We start from the raw sequence: 22667 nt of genomic DNA, 5'->3' as shown, positions 1-22667 counted from the left end.
TGCAAGTTCAGCTTTGCAGTAATCTAATCGGGGATTCTGCTGAAATGCTCTGCCCTTTTCTACCCCCCTCTTTGTGCATTATGTACACAGTGACCCTGCACAGCACACTAATCCACTGCAAAACAGTTTCATCCAGTCAACACCCTTTCCCAAAGACTGGTTTGTCTGGCTCACACCACTGAGATGTGATCCACCAGGGAGGAAAAAGCAAGCCTAACCTTTGCGGCTGTGTGCTGAACCTTATCTAGTTATAGGCTAACATCAGCTTGCAACCCCAACACTGAAGACTTTTAATAGAAATCAGTTTCCCTAATTAAACAACATGGGCAACAGTTCACACACTAGACCAGGATTTCTCATCTGTGTGATCAAGTCAATATACACAAGGACAAAGTCCAGAGTAATCCCTGCTATCTGACATTGAGGCAGGGAGTAAACTTTGGGTTTGTACACTGTTCTACAATTATTTTTCTCTGGTACTCCTGGCACTTTCCTAAGCTACAAAAAGATACAGCAGCACTTCTGCGGCAGCTAGGCATTCAATATTGTTGCTACTGGTAATAACACCTAACGCTCCCAAGTTAGTGGAAAAATCACAAAGAAAACCCCACATACTATGAACTTGAAGCATGTTAATTAACTGTAGACCTGCTCCACTCTGTAGGGTGGGTGTTCCTGCTACAGTCGCCAATACACTTAGCAATACTGAGCAGTAGCTACATAACTGAGGAGTAGACCCCAGACTCCTAAGCACTGCTACTCATTTTTTCCACCTGCCCTGGCAGACTAACTACCCTTCCATATGAGGGAAGGGCTCCAAGTAAGGCCACAAGCACACCCAGCAGCAACAGCCCTTCTGATAGGAAGAGCTACTAGTCAGGCAAGGAGGGGAAGGACCTCCCATTAATATTAGAAATAAAACGCTGTAACTTGCAACAAGACAATCCTGTTAAGCTGTTATTACTTAACAGACACAGATGACTATTGTTGCCTTAATTAAAGCCGACTTCATCCTAACCTGTGACCTGCAGCCTACATCTCTCAAGACTGTTACAGGCAGGTGGCAGAGAGCTTTTAACTGGCAACTGGAAACTCAGTAGCATCAGACAGAATAATGACACAGAAGAAACCATGAAAATAAGAGTAGCAAGCTATCTGTCCTGCTATTCAGTACTCTGCTTAGCCTGTCTGCAAAAACAAATCACTCCCACTCCTCACAAACTGAAGTTCTTTTTTTTTTTTTTTAAACATCACTGAATACCTTATAGTATTTGCAACAGGTCAGGTTTTATTACAATCTTGTGACTCCAGAATGTTTTCATGTGAGACAGCAGGCATTGCAAAATAGAGATGGGGCCTATGCTGACCCTCACCAAAGCCAGGTCATGAGTACAGAACCATGATGTTCTTATACAGGGAAAAGACTGAGGGTAAGACATCTGGAAGCCCTTCCTTTAAGCAACATGTGAAAATGTTATGCAAGACTTACCTACTGCAAGCAGCAACTGAATTTCAGTGAAATTTTGCACAAAAAGATACAGACAATAATAAGCAAGACAAGTACAAATAAAGTGTTTTATTTTTCCCCACATAAAAGTAAAAGAGTGAGTGAACACAAGACAGGAAGTCAGAGACACTAGACATATTTACAAGACAGTTCCTCTATCAAATTTTTTCCATCTTCAAGATCAAGTCATCACAGATTTTTGTCAGTTCATCATTTTCTTTAGCCTGTTGAAGATGAGGGGAAAAAAGAAAAAGTGTGAGTTTCGGGTATGCTTAAGACCTCCAGAGTGAGCTGAGTCATGACAAATCATGGTTGCCAACATAATGAATAGAAAGTCTATTTACACACTAGTGACACATGCAAATTTACTCTAAAGGACAGTCTACTTTGTAGAGGGTCACATGGCAGCCTCAAGAGCCAAAGGAAATTATACTGTCTTTACTTCCACAGACTTTCCCATGAATCATGGAGACCAACTAGGGAAATGAGATTTTTCAGACTCAAAGTCTTTTTGTTAGATACACTGAAATTCAAGATAGTGACAGTTTAGATTTTCATCTTCACAAGACAGACAACTCTGAGATGATGCTTTGATACTGAAATACAGCAATAATTTCCAGTTTGAATAATTCCTTACATGGTCAATTAGAGTTCTTAACATTAGATGTTGCTGTATTTATAACAGGAATAAAAACAGCTCTGTATTAGATGGCTTGTTTCATCTCTCCAGTTACAGGCTTACTGGTTCCTCAGCTATGCAAACCTTAGTCATAAGCCTGAAGACTAACACAAATATGAGACTTCTCCCCAACGGGAATGTGTCAGCAATTATCTATTTTTGAGTCTTCAATGCTGGCAGATACAACCATGATGCAGTAAAGCTAACAGCATGCATGACTTTTAACCCTCAAAATGTTTTTCTTTGAAGCATTCTAGCAAAGGAAATTGATGCACTTTCTAAGACTTTATTTAAGCAACACAAACCAACATCAAAATCAAGGATTAATGGCCTGAACAGTACTGAAAGAGTTCAGTCATACAAAAGCATGTATCAGTGCTAATAGCTTACAAACAAGCTGAACCAGACAGTCAAGATTCATTCCCAGATTCAGCTCTGGGACATGTTTAATCCTTTCAATACTTAAAAGGGGATTATAAGAAAGATGGGACAGACTTTTTAGTACAGCCCATAGCAACAGGACAAGGGGGTAATGGCTTTAAACTAAAAAGAGAGTAGATTTAAATTAGGTTTTAGGAAGAAGTTTTTATGGTGGGAGTGGTGAGACCCTGGCCCAGGCTGTCCAGAGAAGCTGGTGGATGCCCCATCCCTGGCAGTGTTCAAGGCCAAGTTGGACAAGGCTTGGAGCAACCTGGTCTAGTGGAAGATGTCCCTGCCCATGGCAGGGGGGACAGAATTAGATGATCTTGAAGGTCCCTTTCAACCCAAACCATTCTATGATTCTATGCTTAATTCTTAGATCACCATCTCATTCAGAAGGTCAGATAACATCCTGACACAGCAGCCTGAATTGATCACTTCTGTGCCCTACCTATGGGAACAAACCTTTTGCTCCAAATAATCTAAACATACAGATGAGTCTTGACATACAATTGTGCCTTTAAGTTTCAATGCTCATTTCCCAAAGCTTTCCAGGACAGCAGCCACCAAAACAAGCAGTTAGCATGCCTGCTTCTAGCACCAGTACAAGATAGTTCCTGACCTAGTCTAAGGCAATAACTTGGAAATTCAGCCATGGCATTTTCACTAACCTTTTGTTCAAGGCTCCTCTCTAAAGACTGGATCCTCATTTGTTCTTTGCGGAGACTGGCTTGTAGTGCTGCAGTCTCTGATTTAGCTTTGCTTCGTACCTGGGCAATTTCCTCATTTGCTCTGAAATGGAAGCAAGACTCTGTTTACACGCGCTTCAGACAGCACAGCAACACTGTTCACAGAATCACACTAGATGCTTGTACTTTGGATCAATCCCCAAACTAAAAATATTTTAAGCCAAATTTTAGTATTAGTGCATCACATTCTGCAGCAACTGTGAAAACTAGGTATTTACTACCAGTACTTGGTTTCTTGACATGGTACTTACCGATGCAGTTTTTCTTCAGCATGTGCCTTTAGTGCCTGGTATCTCTGCTCCTCTTTTTTAATTCTAGCCAGGTATTCTTCAGCACATTTTTTCAGAGCTTCTTCATTCTGTCCCAAAATCAAGCAGCTTAGTTAGCTTTTTATGTGCTAGTAGATGGAAGAGTCTCTCCACTTCACAAATGGAGTGACTACACCAAAGTAGCAATACTTGCTCATCAGAATAACAGGAACAACTGAAGTCCCACAGACCTACACAGGGACTAAAGTGCCCCCTTTCAACTCTTAACTTTGCAAAATAAGATTTATTCACCCCACTTCCCTCCTGGTATACTGTTTACTTGGTCGCAAACTTTTAATAAAGGGGAAACATCACTAAGCAGTTGTGTCCATTTTGGGTTGGTTTTTTTTTTTTCTTAAATCAACTTTGTTTTAGCTTGCAGTTGTCTCAAGAATAGCTAGGAATCCAAGTACTTCAGAGAATCCATGGAAAGATTCAGGCTTTGGACGCTGACAAATTAATCCAACATTAACAGCAAGAAAATCATCTTGGTAGGCAAAGACACCTTATTTTATTAGCTATTATAGCTAGTTGGAACTGTTTGAGCCAAGTGCTGAGGCTCCTGACTGTTTTCAAGTGATGCTTTAACTCTGTGCTAAGGAAAGGGCTTCCAAATTTAGGGTGGGGAGATGGAAAGGAAAATGAAGCTTGACATGTTAGTAAAGCAGAAGCTTAAGACTTAACACAGACATTATGCCCATTTCTCAAACCTAGACTACCACAAAACTTATAACAGGCTAGTCCTAAGCTTGAATAAATAGGAGATATTAAAAGGATAACTGAAGGCAAAAAATCTAAAGGCACTTTTTTGAACACCAACTGAATCAATTTTTGTGCATTTTATGCAGCAAGAAGCCACAGCATATGCTCATTAGCTTAATAAACCCAAACTGGTAAACTTAGCCCTGCATTCTGCAGCATCTTCAGAGACTGGAGGAACAAAGCTGAAGAACACCCAATAAACTGCTATCATTTTGACTTGTAACAGCAAATCCTCTTCAGCATGCACTCAATATATAGGGGAACTGAGCTGCCCTTATACAGCAGTTGCTACACAAGAGTGCCTCTATGACTAACAGAAAAATTATATGCATGCAGCAAGAAACAGCTCATTCTTCTGTTTGAAGTAACTTTGGGTTCTAACAGAGCAGTCATTACCATACTTTAAGCCAAGCACCAAATATAACAAACAAGTAATTTTTAAATTCTTTAAATAAACAGCTTAGCACCTGGTTTTACATATAGTGCCTATACCAGCTAATTAATGGCTGCTCTAGAAATTCATCATTTCCTCTCTACCAAGTCTCATTTGTCTTGGAAGGATATTATTTGCATTATAGCATCTTACTTTGTGGTAACCCTCTAGCGCTTCTTTCTGTTTTTCAAATCGTTTGAAGAGTTCAGAAAAAGATTTCTCCATAGAGTTCAGATCTGAAATAACTTGCTGCTTCTCTTCCATCATTCTTTGCATCTCTTTCTTTGACGATTCCTTCTGCTTTTGAGCATCCTCTGAAGAATGTGAACAGGGTTACACTCATGGTAGTTACTGCATTAGCATAAAACTAGTTCCACAGATAACTCCCACACCCTCAAGTCTTCCTCCTAAACTAAAAAAAGGGTCTCAGTGTAGCCTCTCCTTTGAAAGGACACCATATCTTTGCTTTTAAGGAAGCAGCCATATTCTCTTTATTTGTTACACACTGCTTCACACCAACGGTAAGGTCATTAAACATAGATTATAAGGCGCTGCCCAAAGCTATGTTTCTCCTGCAACATAGTCAAAATACTATCTCAAGTTTACCGTAACAGAAGCCTCAAATGTCATGACAGAAGCAAGGAATTCAATAATATTTGTTTTCATTAAATATGTAAAATAGCATGCATTTTATATCTAGCAGAGATCTAGTATAACAAGCCAAACTAGCATTGCAACCTCTTTTAGTAACCTCTGTCAGGACAAGCTTTTTTTAGCACACCTGAGCTGTTTCCCTTAAACTAGGCTTCAAGAAGCACAAAAAACCTGACATGATGTTCAGTCTCCTTATTAAGCAAGGCATAGATTTGGCTATTCAGCCTTGAACTAGGAGAATGCACTCATGCAACAAGAGTTTTATTGAGTATCTTCCATTGTCTAGCTTTGAGGCCACAAACTTAACTGAAGCAAAGGCTAGATTTTTCCAGCAAGAACACCTACTGACATAACTTGAATGAGGTCAGATAATAAACAGTTAAACAGAAGGTGCGGACAACTGGATGTGCCAGTTTTAATAAACCAACAGCTCACACTCCACTGGAAAATAAGTTAGTTGTGTTCTTGCCTAATTCAGGAAGTCATCATTACCCACCAAGTGATATCATGTCTTCATAAATACGTTATTTTAACTACCTTGTCTGAAACCTTACACTCACCCTGGAAGCACTTGAAATATTAATACGATCAGAAGTGACAGAGTACTAATTCCACTTACTAACCTTAGGCTAAGCATGCCCCACTCACCCCAAGCCATTCAAAGTATAAATATGGAACTTACCCATCATTTGTGTTATTGTACCTTCAAACTCAGCAACTATTTTTCTAAAAAAAAAAAACATTAAAAGAAATGTTGAACGTAGAGTTAGAAAAAGCAGCTGAAATAAACAAGGAGATATAAAAATCAGGACAGATTCATACCCCATTTCCTTGTATTCCATATGAAGCTTATCATACTTTTTTTTCCATTCCTGAGTTTCCAACTGTTTCTCTTGAACCTTTGAGGGGAAAAGTAAACCTTTATTTATCACACAGGAAGAGATACAAGATTTGATACTCAGCACAGTCTGAAGGGTAGCTTAGGTATACTTGTAACTTGATATGGAGAAAAATAAGTTCTAACTGCTTAACAGAATCAAAATTAAGTGTTTCTTTATAGATTTGAGTCAAACAAGTTTAGATTGATAGGTACATTTCACGTACATGACTTCCAGTCAATATTACCAATGTTTCTTCAGATGGCAAAACCACAGGCCAACCTCTCGCCTGCTCTTAATCATAGATGTCATCATTGGCCAATTATGTTCTTAATCATATACGTTCCTTGGCCCATTAGGTTCTCTCAAGATACATATTTCATTTTATTTACAAGGTAGACAAAAAAGCCACACATCTGCTAATTTTAACACAGGAAAGCACAAATACCAGAGGTCTAGTCTAGTCAAGATCAAGCTGCTGTTTGGAGTAATTTATATTCAACACTCAATCCTCCCCCTACGATGTCTCCAAATTTAAAGACATCTCAGTTCACTTAAGAATAACCATTATTAGTTTCACATTAGCTCAATTAAAGCACAGTCCACAGCAACAGTATTAGAAGTATAAGCACAAATGCTTTGTGCTAACTCCATAACCTTAATTTTGTCCTGGGCTTTCTATTCAGAACTATAACACTGACAGCTGACTGTAGCATGGGAGGCCTTGAAGACAGAGGCCCAAAATACATAAAGTTGCCTGGAATTTTTTTTTTTTAAAAAAGAGAAGGTCAGAGTACATGATTACTGCTGATTCCCCCCTCAAAGTTGCACGGTAGACAAATACACTGATTTTCAGTATTTAGGGTAATTTTAAATGTATTGTAATATTTCAGATGACAGGAAGTGGGGCCCAAATTAAAAAAGGTACCAAAATTTTATGAAGAGAAAGAATTAACAGCAGTTAGGCTAGAAACAGATGTTACAAAAGCAAAAATACTTGAAGATGGAAACTTCCATCTGCAAACTCAACAGAAATGCTTTAGTAAACCCAAAAAAGCATGCTTCCATGAAGTGCTGTATTTTCCCAAAAAGGAAAAGTTTTTTCATCATCTCCCACTCCTGAGTTATTTCAGCAAAAAGTAATCTAAGATTTAGCCTGCCTTCCTTTCAGGTTAATATAGTACTTCCAAGCATTTTTTTTTGTTGTTGTTGTTGAAGTGACACACAACAGGAGTCATCCAGTCACACCTGTCTTGCTACAACTATGTTTGCATGTTTAAAATAGTTCTTTGAAAGAAGAGATTAGAGCACCAGTTTTTAAAATATTACAAGCTTTACTCCCTATTATAGAAAGTCTTCATTTTAGATCAATTCACTAAGAGCTGTCCACTGCCAGAGATGCACTTGTTTTACCCAGCATATTGTCTAGTACAGGAAAAGTGTCCTCCTAAATGAGGAAAAGCAAAAGTTACTCCCAGAAAAGTGAGTATCTTTTCACTCTGAAAGAATAACTGGGTGTCCTTCACATCAGTGCCTGCAAAATTCCTGACTAGGTATATTAAATGCTCCATTTTCTTCTGAAGTTAATTTTGAAGTTACATGATTAGCTTTAAGGGGGGGGTTACGCTTAGGTACTCCTCTTACATCATTTAGTATCTGTAATGTTACATTCATTATCCTGAAGCTGTAATGAATCAAGTACTCAAATTTCTGAAGTGAGTGGATACATAGCTCTTCTTGTATCATTAAGACATCAGGGGTTCAAAAGCAATTTCTGTAGCTACAGAACATGCTTGAAATCCCCCAACTACCACTAATCTACTCTCTCCCACTAATCTTTCTCCTCCAGAGCGAGCTCCAGATCTCACTCATTATCATTAGCCAGACATACTGCTTTGCCTCCCCATCCCACAAAAAAAAAATGATCACTGCACTAAATTGGATTACAGTTTTATGTTGTTTTAAGGAAATAGTTATAAGAAGTTGCTCCCTCCCATTGGTAGGAAGGGCTATTTCCTGCCCAGTTAAATAAAGGGTATTCAGATCACCAGTATTAAGCTTAACCATTCCATCCAATAACAGATGCCTTTTAATACCTACCAGTTCTAAGGCAGAACCTGGCTAATACTGAAGTTCACCATACCTCCTTAGGTATTAGCTCTGAGGAGTTCTGTACCTACAGCTCCTATCAAGTGCACAGCAAGCTCTTTAGAACAAGGTGCTTATGTCAAGTATAATGGAAAGAATTGCCAAGCATAGAGATTTATACCAGAATCTAAACAAAAGGGACTTTAAAGGCTATGCAATGTTCTGCTTTGGAAGGTTCGCCATACCTCTCTCTGAACCAGTTCAACAGCTGCATCCATGTCTTTTTGGCTATATTTTAGCACATCGATAATAGCATCCACTGCACTGTTTGCCGAAGCAGCAATAGGGAGTGGAGGAACATCGCTAGTCAGGGAATCTATAATTACGGGACCAGTGTCCTGTGAGAAGCAAAGAGTACAGTTTCAGCAGGTTCCCATTTTCATGCCATTGATTAGCTGTGTGCAGATATCTAAGTCAAAACATTTTACTTAACACCAAAAATACCTCCATAACTTTGTTACCGTAACCTTCTTACTTTAAAGATAACTACATACTTCTAAAAGATATCTACAAGGCATAACAAACTGCTATCCACCAATTATAGCTATTGGAAACAAAGTAGGTAACACCACACTGTTCCTTGCTAGTAAAAAAAGCACCACTTCAGGATGAACTGCTGTGTGCAGATCTGTACATAAGAGCTGTTCAAACTATAAACATTAGACTGTCGAGCATCGAGTTTAATCAAAATAGTGCTTTTCATCCCAGCAGTGCTATTAAAATAAATACAAGCTTGTCTTATTTTTGTGGCTTCAGCTGAATGAAAAAGATTGCTTGATTAAAGCATTCTAAAAATGGCTCAAATTCTCCTAGACCATGTGAAATGCCACCAGTTTCCACAAAAATTATTTTTTAATACTTAAGAAAACAAGTACATCAAGAAATTCAACTTTTATGTGACTATCCAAGCTGGTTTTTAAGATAACAGTTTAAATAAGCATTAAGCATTCTGCAATCCTTACAATATCCGTGTAAGTCTTAAGTCCATAACCTAGGCCGCCCCTTTCCTGAAGTATCAACATGAAACCCGATAATTCTGAACACCCTTACAGAAGTTGTAAATGTTCCCAGAAGATCTAGCCCTTTCGGTTTTTCTTCACTTTGAAGATTCACTGCAGGATTTTCAGTTTCCTTCAGCAATTTACTTAAATCAGCAACAGGACTAAAAATGAACAAACATACAACGTTATATTGAAGTGCAAACTTTCTTTGTAAAGCTCTTGTATCAGAAATACTGTGGCCAGCAGGGCTAGGGAAGTGATCATCCCCCGGTACTCTACACTGGTAAGCTGCACCTCAAATCCTGCTGTTTTGGGCCCCTCAGTACAAGACAGACACTGAGACACTGGAGCGTGTCCAGAGGTGGGCAACAGAGCTGGTGGAAGGGTCTAGAGAACAAGTCTGATGAGGACCTGCTCAGGGAACTGGGGTTGTTTAGCCTGGAGAAAAGGAGGCTGAAGTGGGACACCTTATTGCTCTCTACAGCTGCCTCACAGGTTGTAGCAAGTTGGGCATCAGTCTGTCCTCCAAGTAACAAGCAACAGGACGGGAGGAAACTGCAAGCTGTGCCATGGGAGGTGTAGATTGGATATTAGGAAAAATTTCTTCACCGCAAGGGTGGTCAAGCATTGGAACAAGCTGCTCAGGGAAGTGGCTGAGTCACCATCCTGGAGGTATTTAACAGACTTGTAGATGTGGTGCTCAGGGACATGGTTTAGTGGCAAACTTGGCAGTCCTGCATTAACGGTTGGACTCGATGACCTTAAAGGTCTTTTCCAATATAAACAATTCTATGAGTGTACATACTATAGCCTAGACCAGTTCAACACATACCCACGCTGAAGTGGAGCCGTCATGATATTTGTATTTGTTTCAACAGTACCAGGAATTGGACTGTCTCTCAACAAAGGGTCAAACTTCAAATACAGCGACTGTTTCCTCAAGGCAGATTCTTTGAACTAAGGGAAGAGAAATAAACTGGCAGATATGCTGCTTCATAGCATGACACACACACATCACACACACAAGTAATCCTCTGGGGAGAGGGTAAGCCTATTCTTCAGTGACCAGAGCATTGTTCTCTGGAAAGAAATTACGTAAGAGAACTCTGTGCCCACAAGCTTAAGTCCTTATGTAATATCAAGTGAGCTCAATCTGTTCACAGACAGAACCAAAAGGGCAAACACGTACGAACTATTCAAAACAAGCAGAAAACACTGAAAGGGAAAGATAGTATTGTAAGCTGAATGAGCAGTGTATGTCGTTGTCTCTGCTCATACAATAAGGACAAACACAGCATGATCAAAAACAATGTGTGTATTCTCTGTATATGCAGAGCCACTCCCACTCTGGACCAAAGTAGGAGAAAGAACTAAGCTGAACTGATTAAAACATCATGTGCCCAATTTAGAGACAAATTTCCTGAAACTGCTCATAAAACAAAAGAACTTTGAAAAAAAATATTTTCAAAACAATGATCCTGCACTTTCAAAGCATTATGCTATGCCCTTGCAGTTTTGGCAATCAGAGAGACAAAGTGTCAGCCATCTCAGTTTCACTGCTACTAAAGAAAAAGAGCACCTTTGCAAAATGAAAGCAAAAGATGTCTGACTTTAGCCAAATTGCTTATAACTACATCTCCTTCTACCACCACACCATGCCCAGCCTCATTGACACACTCCTTGGGAACAGAACCTGTATTTCTGTGGGCAAGTTCAAAGTGAAGTTTTTTATGAAAACATTTAAGACTTGACAGTTTCATTTTCCTTTCTTCTCCCCTCTTCCAGGGAGGCAAACATTCAAGCACCATACTCACTGATGAAGTGCCAAACTGTTCCAGATAGTCTATTTCTATGCCCATTCCTAGAACTGGAAAAGAAGGAAATGATACAATGAAGATGCAATATTGTCATATTGTCTATAGCGAAGCCACCCACAGGTGCAAACAAATAGGTATGTGTATAAAGCAAATAAATCCCTGCTCCCACCTTGTGAGCCCAAGTTTTTCATTCGCTAGTACTGTATTTCTATCTGGGCCTTAAAAAAACATAGAAGGCAGGCAAAGATTTCTGAGCTAAGCAAAAAATACAGCTTCCATTTGTCCCCAAATACCAGTAAGGATATGTAGAATTTAACACACTGTTAAAGAACTTTTGCTGTTCTATGGTTAAAGAACACACAGCATACACACATTCAGATATTGTACTCATTGGCAATCTCACCATTAAAATTCGCATACAGCTCAGATGTGAGCAGTGAAGTTATAGCCATTTCTCAATACACCGATTCCACTCAAATATTAAGGTAAGTAACAGACTGCATTGCAGTCAAATCATTAGCTCATCCTTCCACACAATGCTCCTACAAGGAATAACCCTTCCAGGTGGTTGTCACATCTATGCAGTAAGCTTTCAAGACTGGCATGCAAGTGCAGAACAACCATCCACACTGCAATATGAAGCCAGTGTTCAAGTAGTGCTAAGGCCTGCAATGATCTATAATACTCAAATACAGAAAGCAGTTGCTTATCTCTAGTGCTCTCGACTTTGAAGGTCTTTATTACCAGAAATTATTTCAAGGGAGCACTTTTTCAGCACACAAAGCTGTGAATAAAACTCTAAAATTGTTTCTGTACCAGCCTAAATTTCATCCTTCCAGGCAGCTGAATGTTAATAGCCAGCTTCTAGAACTTAGCTTAATCCAGAGAAAATTTTAAGTATGCTTAGGTACATTTCCCACCCCTGGTAGTCATTATAGGTTTTACATTCCTTTCAGAAGAGCAAGATGAGACAAAAACTAGAATCAATGACAGAACTGAAGCAGAGAAATACATATACAGATATTGTAACACTAACTTTTCAGTCCGTTTTAAAGTGTCCTTACCTTCTGATGATGGTCTGAAGAGCTCTTCAGGTTTAGTGTTAGCTGTCTGCTCAACTGCTGCTATTTCAGTTCTGTGGGAACTAGGTTTAATTTCTTCTGCAGACATTGACTTTTTTCCACTGTCAGCAGAAACCAAATTATCTTGAGAGAGGACATTAGCTAGAGACATTTTAGACGGGCTCATTTGTTTCTCCTGATGAGAAAAACAGAATCCATTTAAATTAATATTTTAACAATAAAAAAAAAAATCACAATAACGATCAAATTTGTTTGTCATAAACCAACTGGGCAGTCAGTGTAATAAACCAAGAGTTCACAAGCATAGAAACTAACTACCAACACTGAGTACAGCTCATATTATAAAGGAGTCGCTTTTTTTAGAGTCCACACCCTTATACTTGCCCTTATATGCGACTACTGATCAAAAAAGATAAACACCAAGGCACCAATTTGGCTGTCTGATGTTACCTTCAAAAGACAAGTCTGCACAGTTGATACCCATTCTAGAGCTGCTGAAGATACATAAACCCACTAATTCTTAGACAAAATATCAAACATGGGTTTGACAAGGTTAAGTCAAAGAACCGTTTCCTGGAACAACTCGGGAAGAACTGGCTACCTTTCCTATACCTTACCATGGCTATCTCTCCTGGAAGTTCAGCTTCTGCTTGAACTCCTGGCTTGTCTTCTTGAGTTCTGGGTTTGTCTTCTACCACATTCTGTTCACTGATTTCCCTAAAGAAAAAAGAAAAAAGTTAAAATCCAAACCACAGACAGTTCTGAACTCTGTATTACCAGATACGTTGAAGCATTGAACAAAGCTTTCAGTTTCTACTGCCACAGTACAGCAAGTCTTACAGAGGGTAGGGATGTAAATACACTGTCTTCCCTGATGACAACTTAAATGACAAAGTCCTCCCTTAATCAGAAGCAGTGCTATCTGGGAAGAAGAAAGTCACAGCAGTATCACTTATTCCCATTCACTTAACACTCTATTTCCATTTGTTAAGCTTTTTTTTTTAAAAAAAAAACAAGCAGCCTGCTACTCTTTGCAAAGTAATGCAGTGGTTACTGGTGTAAAACACAGAACTTCAGTAGTGAAGCCTAATATTTTAGCTACTGCTGACAGCACAAACTTAACTTCTTGCCTTGGTAAACACTAGCTGATCATGTAATACAGGGAGCAAGAGAGCAAACATTCCTGTCAAATTAACATCTTGTGCCAATCTAGTTCTGGTAAGCACACACCTGGCTATCCGCAAGTAATGCTGACATTTCATTAGTTAGACTTCCTAGGAAAAGCAACACAACATGTTCTATTCTCCAGAAAGTTTTATGTGGTGCCAAAAAAATGCACAGGTCTTTGTTGGAGACTGCATTCAGATACCAAGAACATGTGTGAAAGAAACAGTACCTCAAAGTTCAGCCAGGACACTAAGGAGAGAACAGAATTGCCTAGTCCCTTCACAGGCTGTATGATGTGTGATGCTGCTGCCTACTTACCTGTTTTTTGAAAGACATCAGCACTCAGTCAGTTCTTAACATTTCAGTCTAGTCTTGGAGGACTGACAAAAGACACTTGACCAAGGTACTAATGCTCTTCCCACATAAGCCTGTTCCCTCTCATTCCTCCATATTTAAGTACATCTTTTTCCCAGAGCTAGCCGTGCTGGGATGGTTTCCCTGATGAGATCTTTAACTTTTAAACACAATATGTTGCAACAGCAACATGCAAGAGACTGCTAGCCTCAGACCAAGTCAAAGAGGTAGGAGTAGCTAGAGATAACATCTAGCTATCTTTTCCTCACGTTAGTTCAAGGCGCTTCTACATTCAGCTAGATTTACTTACAGATTTTTGGATTCTTTTTCACAGGTACTTGGTCTGTTGTCCTGCTCCACTGAAAGAAGCTCCCTTCTTGATGAGATACTATCCTTCTCCTCGTCTTGCAGGTGAGCTTTCTGAGGGCTAGAACACTTGGGTGAGCTGGAAATTTTAGAGCCTCCTCCAAATGGATTAAAGTTTGGATCATCAAGTTTTTCCCAGTCAAACTTATAAGATGCTTTGGGAACAGGGATTTCACCTTCCACATGACCCTTATTTTGCACTTCAGTTTTCTCCGTTTTTGTCTTGGTAACAGGAATTTTTTTGGAAGGTGGCTTAATTCCAAGTCTTTTACCTAGTTTCTTAGGAGGTGGCTTTCTAACAGTGGTATTATCAAAGTCAAATTCCAATTTTACTGGTCCCGCCTTGGTGACACCAGGCTTTTCTGCAGGTTCCCCTTTGGAGACAGCCAGCTCATCCACAGAGGCTTTTTCTGCTACTGAAACATTCTGAAGCTTTGATTCCCCAGTTTTAGAAGTATCACTGGGACTCAAGTTACCAGATAACTGCACAGCAGGTGTAGATGTTTCTTCTAAGCCTGCCGAATCATCAATTTGACTCACGCCTGTGGAAGCAGACTTCACATCCCTCACAGAGTCACCGATTCCTTGCTTAAGGGACAACTCTGATTTACTAGACTCTGACTCTCTCAATACAGATTCTTTTCCAGAGGAAAGAGTCTTCTCTTCACTTGGGCAGTCTCTACTTGCCGTGGTTGAAGCAAAAGGAGCTGTATCATCCAGCAGAACAGAATCACTACTTTTTTCAGAAGTTCTCTCAGGGCTGCTAGATACTCTTACAGGAGACTTCTGCAGGTTTCCAGGAGAATGCTGCAATTGCACTGCACTTTGAAAAGGATTGATGTCATTTAAGTTATCAAAATCAATATTGTAGGAACCTCGACTCTTCACTGGCATCTCATCATCTGGGTAAGGAGCTGTGCTGACCTTCTCTGGCATTTGTGTATTTATCACTGTATTGTTCAGTCCAGTTTCAGGCTTTTGTTGACATGTGCTGCATTTAAAAAAAAGGATCACACATGCTATATTTTTTAGACATCATTTGAAGTCATCTTCAGAAATATATTTGCATAAGTAGCTTTGCACACTCAGAGTAATCTGATTTTTTTTGACATAAGGCTGCTGGCAGCAAAAAGAATATTGTAACAGCAAGAATTCAGCTGCCACCTAAAGTTATGAGCTCTGGTACACATGAGCTATAGGGAGATCAATCCTTCAAGCTAGTCTGTATTCTTAAGCTACCCATTCTACACAGCTATGTGACCTCATGCCAGCCGTTGCTGGAGACTGCTGCTTTATTCACTACAGCAGATTTCCGTTTCTCTGGACAGTGAAATATACATTTCTTAGGAATATTTACTAACAGTAAGCAGCTCAAACACAGGCACAACTAGTAGTACATCTTCATGTAGATTCCTCTATGAGTCTAGGACCAAACTGAGTCATGATTCAGGTCCTCCCATTCTAGTCTCTACTCTTCTCCTCAAAGTATGCACCAGCATTTCATCTACGAAGGCCTACATACCAAAACAGAACTTGGACTGCAGGCACTTTAAACTCTGTACCATAGCAGATCTGAGATCCAAGTGGTACGTAAGAAAATACTTCTCCGGTAATAGAAAAATAAGATTCTCTAGAAGAAAAACAGGTTAAAGAGTTTGTGTACTCACTGCTGCCGAGTATTCTACAAGTTACCGCTCTCCACTTTGATTCCCCAAACCCTACTCAAATTCAGAGGCTTGGCCTCAGACTGCTGAGAGTTAACACATGACTTCCTGAAACAGGATTTCCTCCCATTGTTTTGCCCCTTTGTAAACTTACTACTTCTATTGCTATCCGCATCTGCTGTAGAACAGAACATGAATAAAAGTCACACACTAAAAACACCACTTTGATAAACCCAAAAGCAAAGGCAGGAGATAAGAGTTCAGGAAGTCCTTCTCACCCGGTCTGAGTGCCTCTTCCCTGCAATAGCGCAGCCCCAGGCTGGTTCAACTGCTCAAGCCCCTCCCATTCTCCTTCAGTGTTTAACCTAATAAATGCCAGTCAAGACACCTGCTTGAAACTTGAATTACTTGACACTAGTCAAACGTGACTAGCAACAACTAGTGCTTTAACTTATTTGCTACAAACAAATCCTTGCATTTTAAAAAGTAGAAAGGACACGTACAGTAAGTAAAGGCATGTCTTCACACATAGTTATGCCCTCACTAAAACCAATTCAGTGCTAGCCCTTGTAACTCACTTGAACCTTTTATGTACTAAATCTTCATTTATTTGTGTGAGCAATAAGTTTGGGGCCTAAATGCAACTAAGTCACTTAATTGTGGTGGCTAGCTCACAAGCACTTTTCTAAACTGGAGGATACATGCAAGTTAACAGTTGAAGTAAATCATACATTTAAAGAGCATTTAAGTGTTCCCATCTTTCTTCCTTCTTCCCTTCCCAAAAACAATAGGGGTCAAATGAAAGTATTGGGTAGATAAAAACAAGCAAAAGGATGTATTTCCCTGCAGAAGACAAAGCTAAGATCTGAGATTTCTTGTCACTGGGAATTACAGTTGTCAGATGCTTATACAAGTTTTTAAGGGGGTTAAAAAAAGTCAGTATTAAAGCCTATTAAATAACATTGTATTAGTAACCTGTTATAATAGTTCTAGTAAAGGACAGTTGCAAAACTGCAAACTGAAACCCTGCAGACTTCATGCTCTTCTCTAGACAGCTACCATGAGCCACTTAGACACAGGCTGTTAGACTATAAAGGTGCACAAACTTGTTTGTACTTGGGATTGATGTTATATTCACTTTGTGTCGCTAGATCTTTAATCTTAATACTCATTGACTTGAGGTGTCAATCCAAGCTAACCCTTCAGAAGATTTACCTTATAGAGAAAAAAAAATCTTAAGAGATAAAACTGTACTTAACATACAAGAGAAGAAATTTTAAGGTTTAGCTTCAGAGTAGTTGTAGTCTCACATGAAAACCTTACTGTAGGAAAATTTGTGTTCTCTGCCCAAGGTGTCCCTTAAGCTATTTATACATAATAAGTCAGCTTTAAGAAACCAGTTACTGAGAAGTTAGAGTTCAGTATTCAATATTACAATCAATATAATTGCCATTACTTTTGGGAAAATTTTATCTTTAAAAAAGCGCATCAGTGTCAACATAGTCAACATTAATTTTGTGCAGTTTATAATGGGGAAAAAGTCACTTGAGTGTGTCCCACATAGCTAATACTACCAGTGGCGAATACATTACTTACTCAACATTGACAGGTAAGAGATCATCCACCAAGGCTTCACTGCAGTCACCAAGCATGAAAGTAGTGTCAAGTTTGTCCACCATCGCAGGACTTAAGATTTTTCGAGTCTGAGGATCTCTTAGAGGAGTTTGAAATGTTACCTTTAAGAAAGGGGTGGAGGGGAGGAAAAAGGTAGAACATGAACACCACAGTATTTTCAAGCTCCAAATAACACATGCATTCAGTAGCAGAGATCATAGAAGAACATAATCAACACAAAAGCACAGTTTACCTTACCTTCATAGCTTTTGCCACACTTTTTCGTGGCAAGTTTTCTTTCTGGGACAGGCATAGAATAGAAGGTCTCCCTGTAGGTTCTGGTGCAAAGAAAAAGCCTGAGTCTTCCGCTGTTAGGTCATCCTTGACATTTGCTCCATTTTCTCCATTTTCTGTATTTAAAATCTGCAGACTCATTCTAGAACATCAACACATATAACATCAGCATGAATGAGAGGGTGTGGTCAGCCAGATGCACTTTCAGATAGTTTAAGAAGTTGGAAGCCTGCCACTTGCTCTCAAAGATTAACAGCTTCAAAAGAAGTTTTAGAAATATTAAATATTTTCATATGAAAAGGTATATTTCAAAAGACCCTGAAAGCATCTAAGCACAGCACTGCATAGGCCTTCTGCTTTTGTTAGGCATCTGATAAGTTAATTGTTGATATTACACTTCCCACAGTTAACATTATATCCTTACTAATCAAGCTGCCCATCCTTTAAGGGGAACTCTACCATTTGCAAGTTTTTTCATTTCCGACCCCTTAAAGCCTGTAGTGACATAGTCACGCGTCTTGTAATAGTGCATCTAGCTACGCAAAATTACAGCTTTTGCAAGGGGCAGATGACAGTAATTCTCCATTTTGTTCACATGGTCTCGTTACTACATTGTACATCAGTAAACAGGAAAACCAAACTTTGTTAGTTAGGGTGTGTTTAGGATCAGAGCTCTGAATAAAATCATTTGGCATTTTCCTACACTGTCTGAGCATGTGCTGCTTTTGTAAGAGACACAGTACTTGAGAACCTTTTGCTGCACAGGCATTACTGGTATGCAAATCAGAAAGAAAATAAAATTAAAAGGGTATTTCTTTAATTTTGTTCTTGCATTGGACATGCACAAGCTTTAGTAGACCATAGAGGCTGATTAATCTTACTAGTATTTCAAGTGTGAAGGACTTTAAAGCCTGCATCACAACTAAGATTTAGGATGAACATAAGTTGGAGAAGGAACACATTTCAAATATGCCAGGCAAACCAGCACATTATAGGTACTTGAACTCTGTCAGCCTTTCATTCCCATTGGAGCCTTTGCAGTTCTTTAAAGCTTTAACATTAATATTCAGTGATGCTATTGCTGTTTCTTTAAAACAGCAAAAAAAACCCCACCGAAAAGTACCAGAGCACAGAAGGCCTGTTAAGGCATAATCACTGTCCATGAAGTATGACCCCTGAGAAGTGCAGTTAGTTAACTGACAAACTGTTAACAAAGCAATTTCCTTCATAAGAATTGATGTGTTATCTTGTACCACCTCTGCAAGATAATCAGCATCATCAAGTGGAGATGTTGGCTTTCTGCAATGAATAACCAAGCCAAGTGATCTCAAATGCTCAACTTGACCAGAAGTCTAATCCTTACTTTGTTTTTCTGCCCTCCATCATGTAGTCAAGATTAATCCAGGAAATAAGCCAAGGAAGACTTCAAATGATTGTCTTCATTGTCATAAAGAGGTAATAAGAACACTCCCACTGAAAGTTTTAAATTATGTTTTCAGTCTCATACCTCTGATATATTCAAATTTCTGTATTTAAGCCTCCATATGTGTTTTCCAACTGTTACAATAATCCTTATGGGAAAATTTGCTTCATACTCTCCAGTGAACTAGCTGCTCTGTCTGCAAGCCTGACAACAGCACTTCTAATCAGTAATGGAATGCAAACAATGGCTACAAAAGCAATGGCAAGCAAACAAGCCTGTATTAGCTATTTCTTCATTCCTCCATTATTCTTGATCATGTTGATACTTTAGCCCAAGTTATTTCATACATAGACATTTTTACATTAACAACTTTTAGAACTTGAAGTGAACTTCATTGCTTTCCTTCATTCCAAACTAAAATTGAGACAACAGGTCAAGTAAATCTTTAAAAACTGTTGCTGTTTACTGTAATTACTTTAGAAACAAAGCCAAGGACAGGACAAAGTTGTCAACACCTTCTAAAACAAGCCTCATAAGCAGGGGAGGTTTGTTTTGATACTTTTCCAGGTTTGTCATTGAGCTACTCATACACCCTTGCTAAACCAGATTCAGATCATTAAAATATCCAGTAAATTGACACCATATACCTACATCACTTTTGCCCAGCATTTTAGATACTGAATCCAAAAATAAAACCCACAAAACCTCCAAAACCTCCTTTCTAAGATTAAATTATTGCAAGTAATTCAGCATTTAAGATATTTGCAATCAAGATTTGATCTAAATTGTATTTAAAAATTTGTTAGCTAGAAGCTGTGATAAAGTGAAAGGGAAGCTTTATTCAAGACATCTTTTTGTTTGAAGTGGTCAGTGTCTAAGGCATGCAAGTGTTGTGAAAGGCAGCAAGTTTTCCACTACGGCCTATCAAAGTTCAAAAAAAATGAACCTGCTCCTAGTTTTAGAAGCATATTTATCTGTACACAAGCAGCAGTCTGTCATTCTGTATTTGAGAATGAACATAAAATTCAATTACATCAGATAATTAAGCCTCAGGTACCTTTTGTATGTAAATTGAGGGCTTCATAGCAACTACCTGTTGTTTCATGAACACTGGGCACAACATTCAAAACACCAATTTGGTCTCTAATGCCTGAAACGTGCCACTGAACATTCAGGGCAAAGATGGAATTTTTCTACTTAATTACCCTTCTGAACTTCGCCAGGAGCCAAGATGCAAGACACTTGCTCACTGACAAAGTAACTTAGTATAGGCTGTGAATATTTCCATACAAAGTGACACAGAGCTGACTACTTTTTTTTTAGTGCAAACATCTCAACTCAGAACAAATCTGTCTGGTTAACCGACTCTTTCATATTCACGACCTTCCCCCGACTACAGAAGTCACCCGACTCTCAATACACCAGTGCGGGAAGGGGAATTTGCAGCAGCTTTAGCCAAAACCAAGCTTGGGAGGCAGCAGATGCCGAGCCCCTGCGCAGCCGGCCTCGGTACCCCCCGCAACAGGCACTCGGGCCTGCAGCTGGCTGCGGGGGAACAAAAGGTGGCCTTGGCCTTCAGGGGCCGAGTCGGAGGCGCCGCTCGGGGCGGGAGCCGGCGGTGAAGGGCCTCCGCGGGCCGGGCAGGGCAGCGGGGGAGCGGCGAGGCCGGGCAGCGCCGCCCCTGTCCATCAATGCGCCTAGCCGTGCTTTAAGGCGCAAGAGAAACCCAAACAAAAAAGCCCAAACCGCCCCTGTCGCAGCCCCCCAGCTCACCGGGTGCTCCCAGCGCTCCCGAATCTCTCCAGGCCACAAGAGCCCCCCCAACACCCCCCAGCCGCTAGGCTACCAGAGCCTCCCTCGGCCCCGGAGTCCCCCCCGCCTCACAGAAGTGCCCGCGTATATCCCCTCAGAGCGCCCACCAGCCCCGCATCGCCCTCAAAACACACAGAGATGCTCCCGAGGTCCTCCTGAGCCCCACCTCACCCCCGAATTCCTGAGGAGCCCCTGAGCTCCACTCCATCATCCCCCGCCCCCTCCGTTACCCCCCAGCTCCTAGCTCCACTTCATCCCCAAACTCACAAAAGTTTCCCACAAATCTCCTAGCCCTAAACTCACAAGTGTCCCCGAGACCCGCACCACCACCCCAAGCTCAAAGGGGGGGGGGGGGGGGGGGGGGAGGGGGAGGGGGGGCGGGGAAGGCCTGGGCTTGTGTGTGCGTCCCCCAAGCCCCGCACCACCCCAAGCTCACAAAGGGAGGTCCCCAAGCCTGCCCCCCCCTTCACCCCCCAGATCCACACCACCCCAAGCTCACAGAGGGGGTCCCCGAGGCTGTGTGCCCCCTTCCAAACTCAGTGGGGCAGCCCACAGCTCCGTAGGCAATGAGAGCAGCCCCCTCCCCACACCCCCTCAGAGGACCCCTACCTGCCGGCGGGGCCCAGGTGCGATCCCGCAGGACGCTCGGCTGAGGCGGTACGCGGGTCCTGGCGGCCTCAACCTTCCCCACCGCTGCAGCCACCGCCGAGCAGCACCCTCTCGGTAGCCGTCACAGGATTTCAAATTTCAACGGCAGCCACGGCCCGCGAATGAGGAAGCGGCATTCGGAAGGCGCCCGCCAGTCAGAAACGCGTCCTGCGGGGAGGCGGGACAGCCGCGCTTCGCGGCTGATCAGCCCCCGCGGGAGTGCGCTCCCGCGCGAGGCATGCTGGGAAGCGTAGTGCGCAGGGCATCGCCGTGGCGCTGGCGGGAGCGGCGGCTGAATGCCTCTGCCTGCCAGCGGTCCGCAGCGCAGTCCTGCTTCAGACCCGTGCTCGGGCAAGCGTGTACTGGCTTTGGGTCAAAAACTACGCGTTTTGTGCTCTTCGGGAAGAACCATGTGTCGTATCTGGCGTTACTGCTAGTTCAAGATCGGGCCCCACAGGCATTAACTGTCTCTAGGGGCAGATACTTGTGTCTGCAAATTCTGAGGTAAATAATGCCACCCTTTGGCATGAAATTTTAGAAATGCGAACTGTCTCTAGGGGCAGATACTTGTGTCTGCAAATTCTGAGGTAAATAATGCCACCCTTTGGCATGAAATTTTAGAAATGCGAACTGTCAATACTCAAACCCTTTTGCACTGGAAGGAACAAAATAAGAGGGCTGGGACAAAGTGCTAAAGGCCCATATGGATTTTCACAAACCCCAGCATGCCTCTTGGGCATCAGCCTCTCCGTCACCTTGCTCAGGCAGCCAGGCAGGCACTTGCCCATTCTCAGTGCTGCATGCTATGCACACTCTGATTTCTGCGCAAAGCAAGACTGGGCCAGAATTTGAGATGTAGACTCCAGTATTATTCTTGTAGGTGTCTG

At 41.0% G+C, this 22667-nt stretch overlaps 1 protein-coding gene across 2 annotated transcripts; it reads right to left on the bottom strand.

Moving 5' to 3' along the window:
- Positions 1–1561: 1561 nt before the first annotated feature.
- Positions 1562–21879, bottom strand: TACC3 (transforming acidic coiled-coil containing protein 3). Of its 2 annotated transcripts, XM_040592114.1 has the most exons (16): positions 21742–21879; positions 17862–18039; positions 17586–17725; positions 14270–15316; positions 13056–13155; positions 12421–12613; positions 11354–11406; positions 10372–10496; positions 9589–9700; positions 8724–8876; positions 6335–6411; positions 6195–6238; positions 5012–5172; positions 3607–3713; positions 3278–3398; positions 1562–1731 (listed from the first exon to the last, which is right to left on the bottom strand). In XM_040592114.1, the coding sequence occupies exons 2-16, from the start codon at positions 18036–18038 to the stop codon at positions 1666–1668; spliced, it is 2676 nt and encodes an 891-aa protein (XP_040448048.1). In that variant the 5' UTR covers position 18039; positions 21742–21879; the 3' UTR covers positions 1562–1665. The 2 variants fall into 2 exon arrangements, with proteins under 2 accessions (XP_040448048.1, XP_040448057.1); XM_040592123.1 differs by lacking the exons at positions 17586–17725; positions 17862–18039; positions 21742–21879 and adding an exon at positions 15993–16194.
- Positions 21880–22667: the final 788 nt, after the last annotated feature.

The sequence above is a fragment of the Falco naumanni genome, chromosome 1 (genome assembly GCF_017639655.2).
Source record: "Falco naumanni isolate bFalNau1 chromosome 1, bFalNau1.pat, whole genome shotgun sequence".
NCBI lineage: Eukaryota > Metazoa > Chordata > Aves > Falconiformes > Falconidae > Falco > Falco naumanni.
This window is presented reverse-complemented; position numbering and strand designations above follow the sequence as displayed.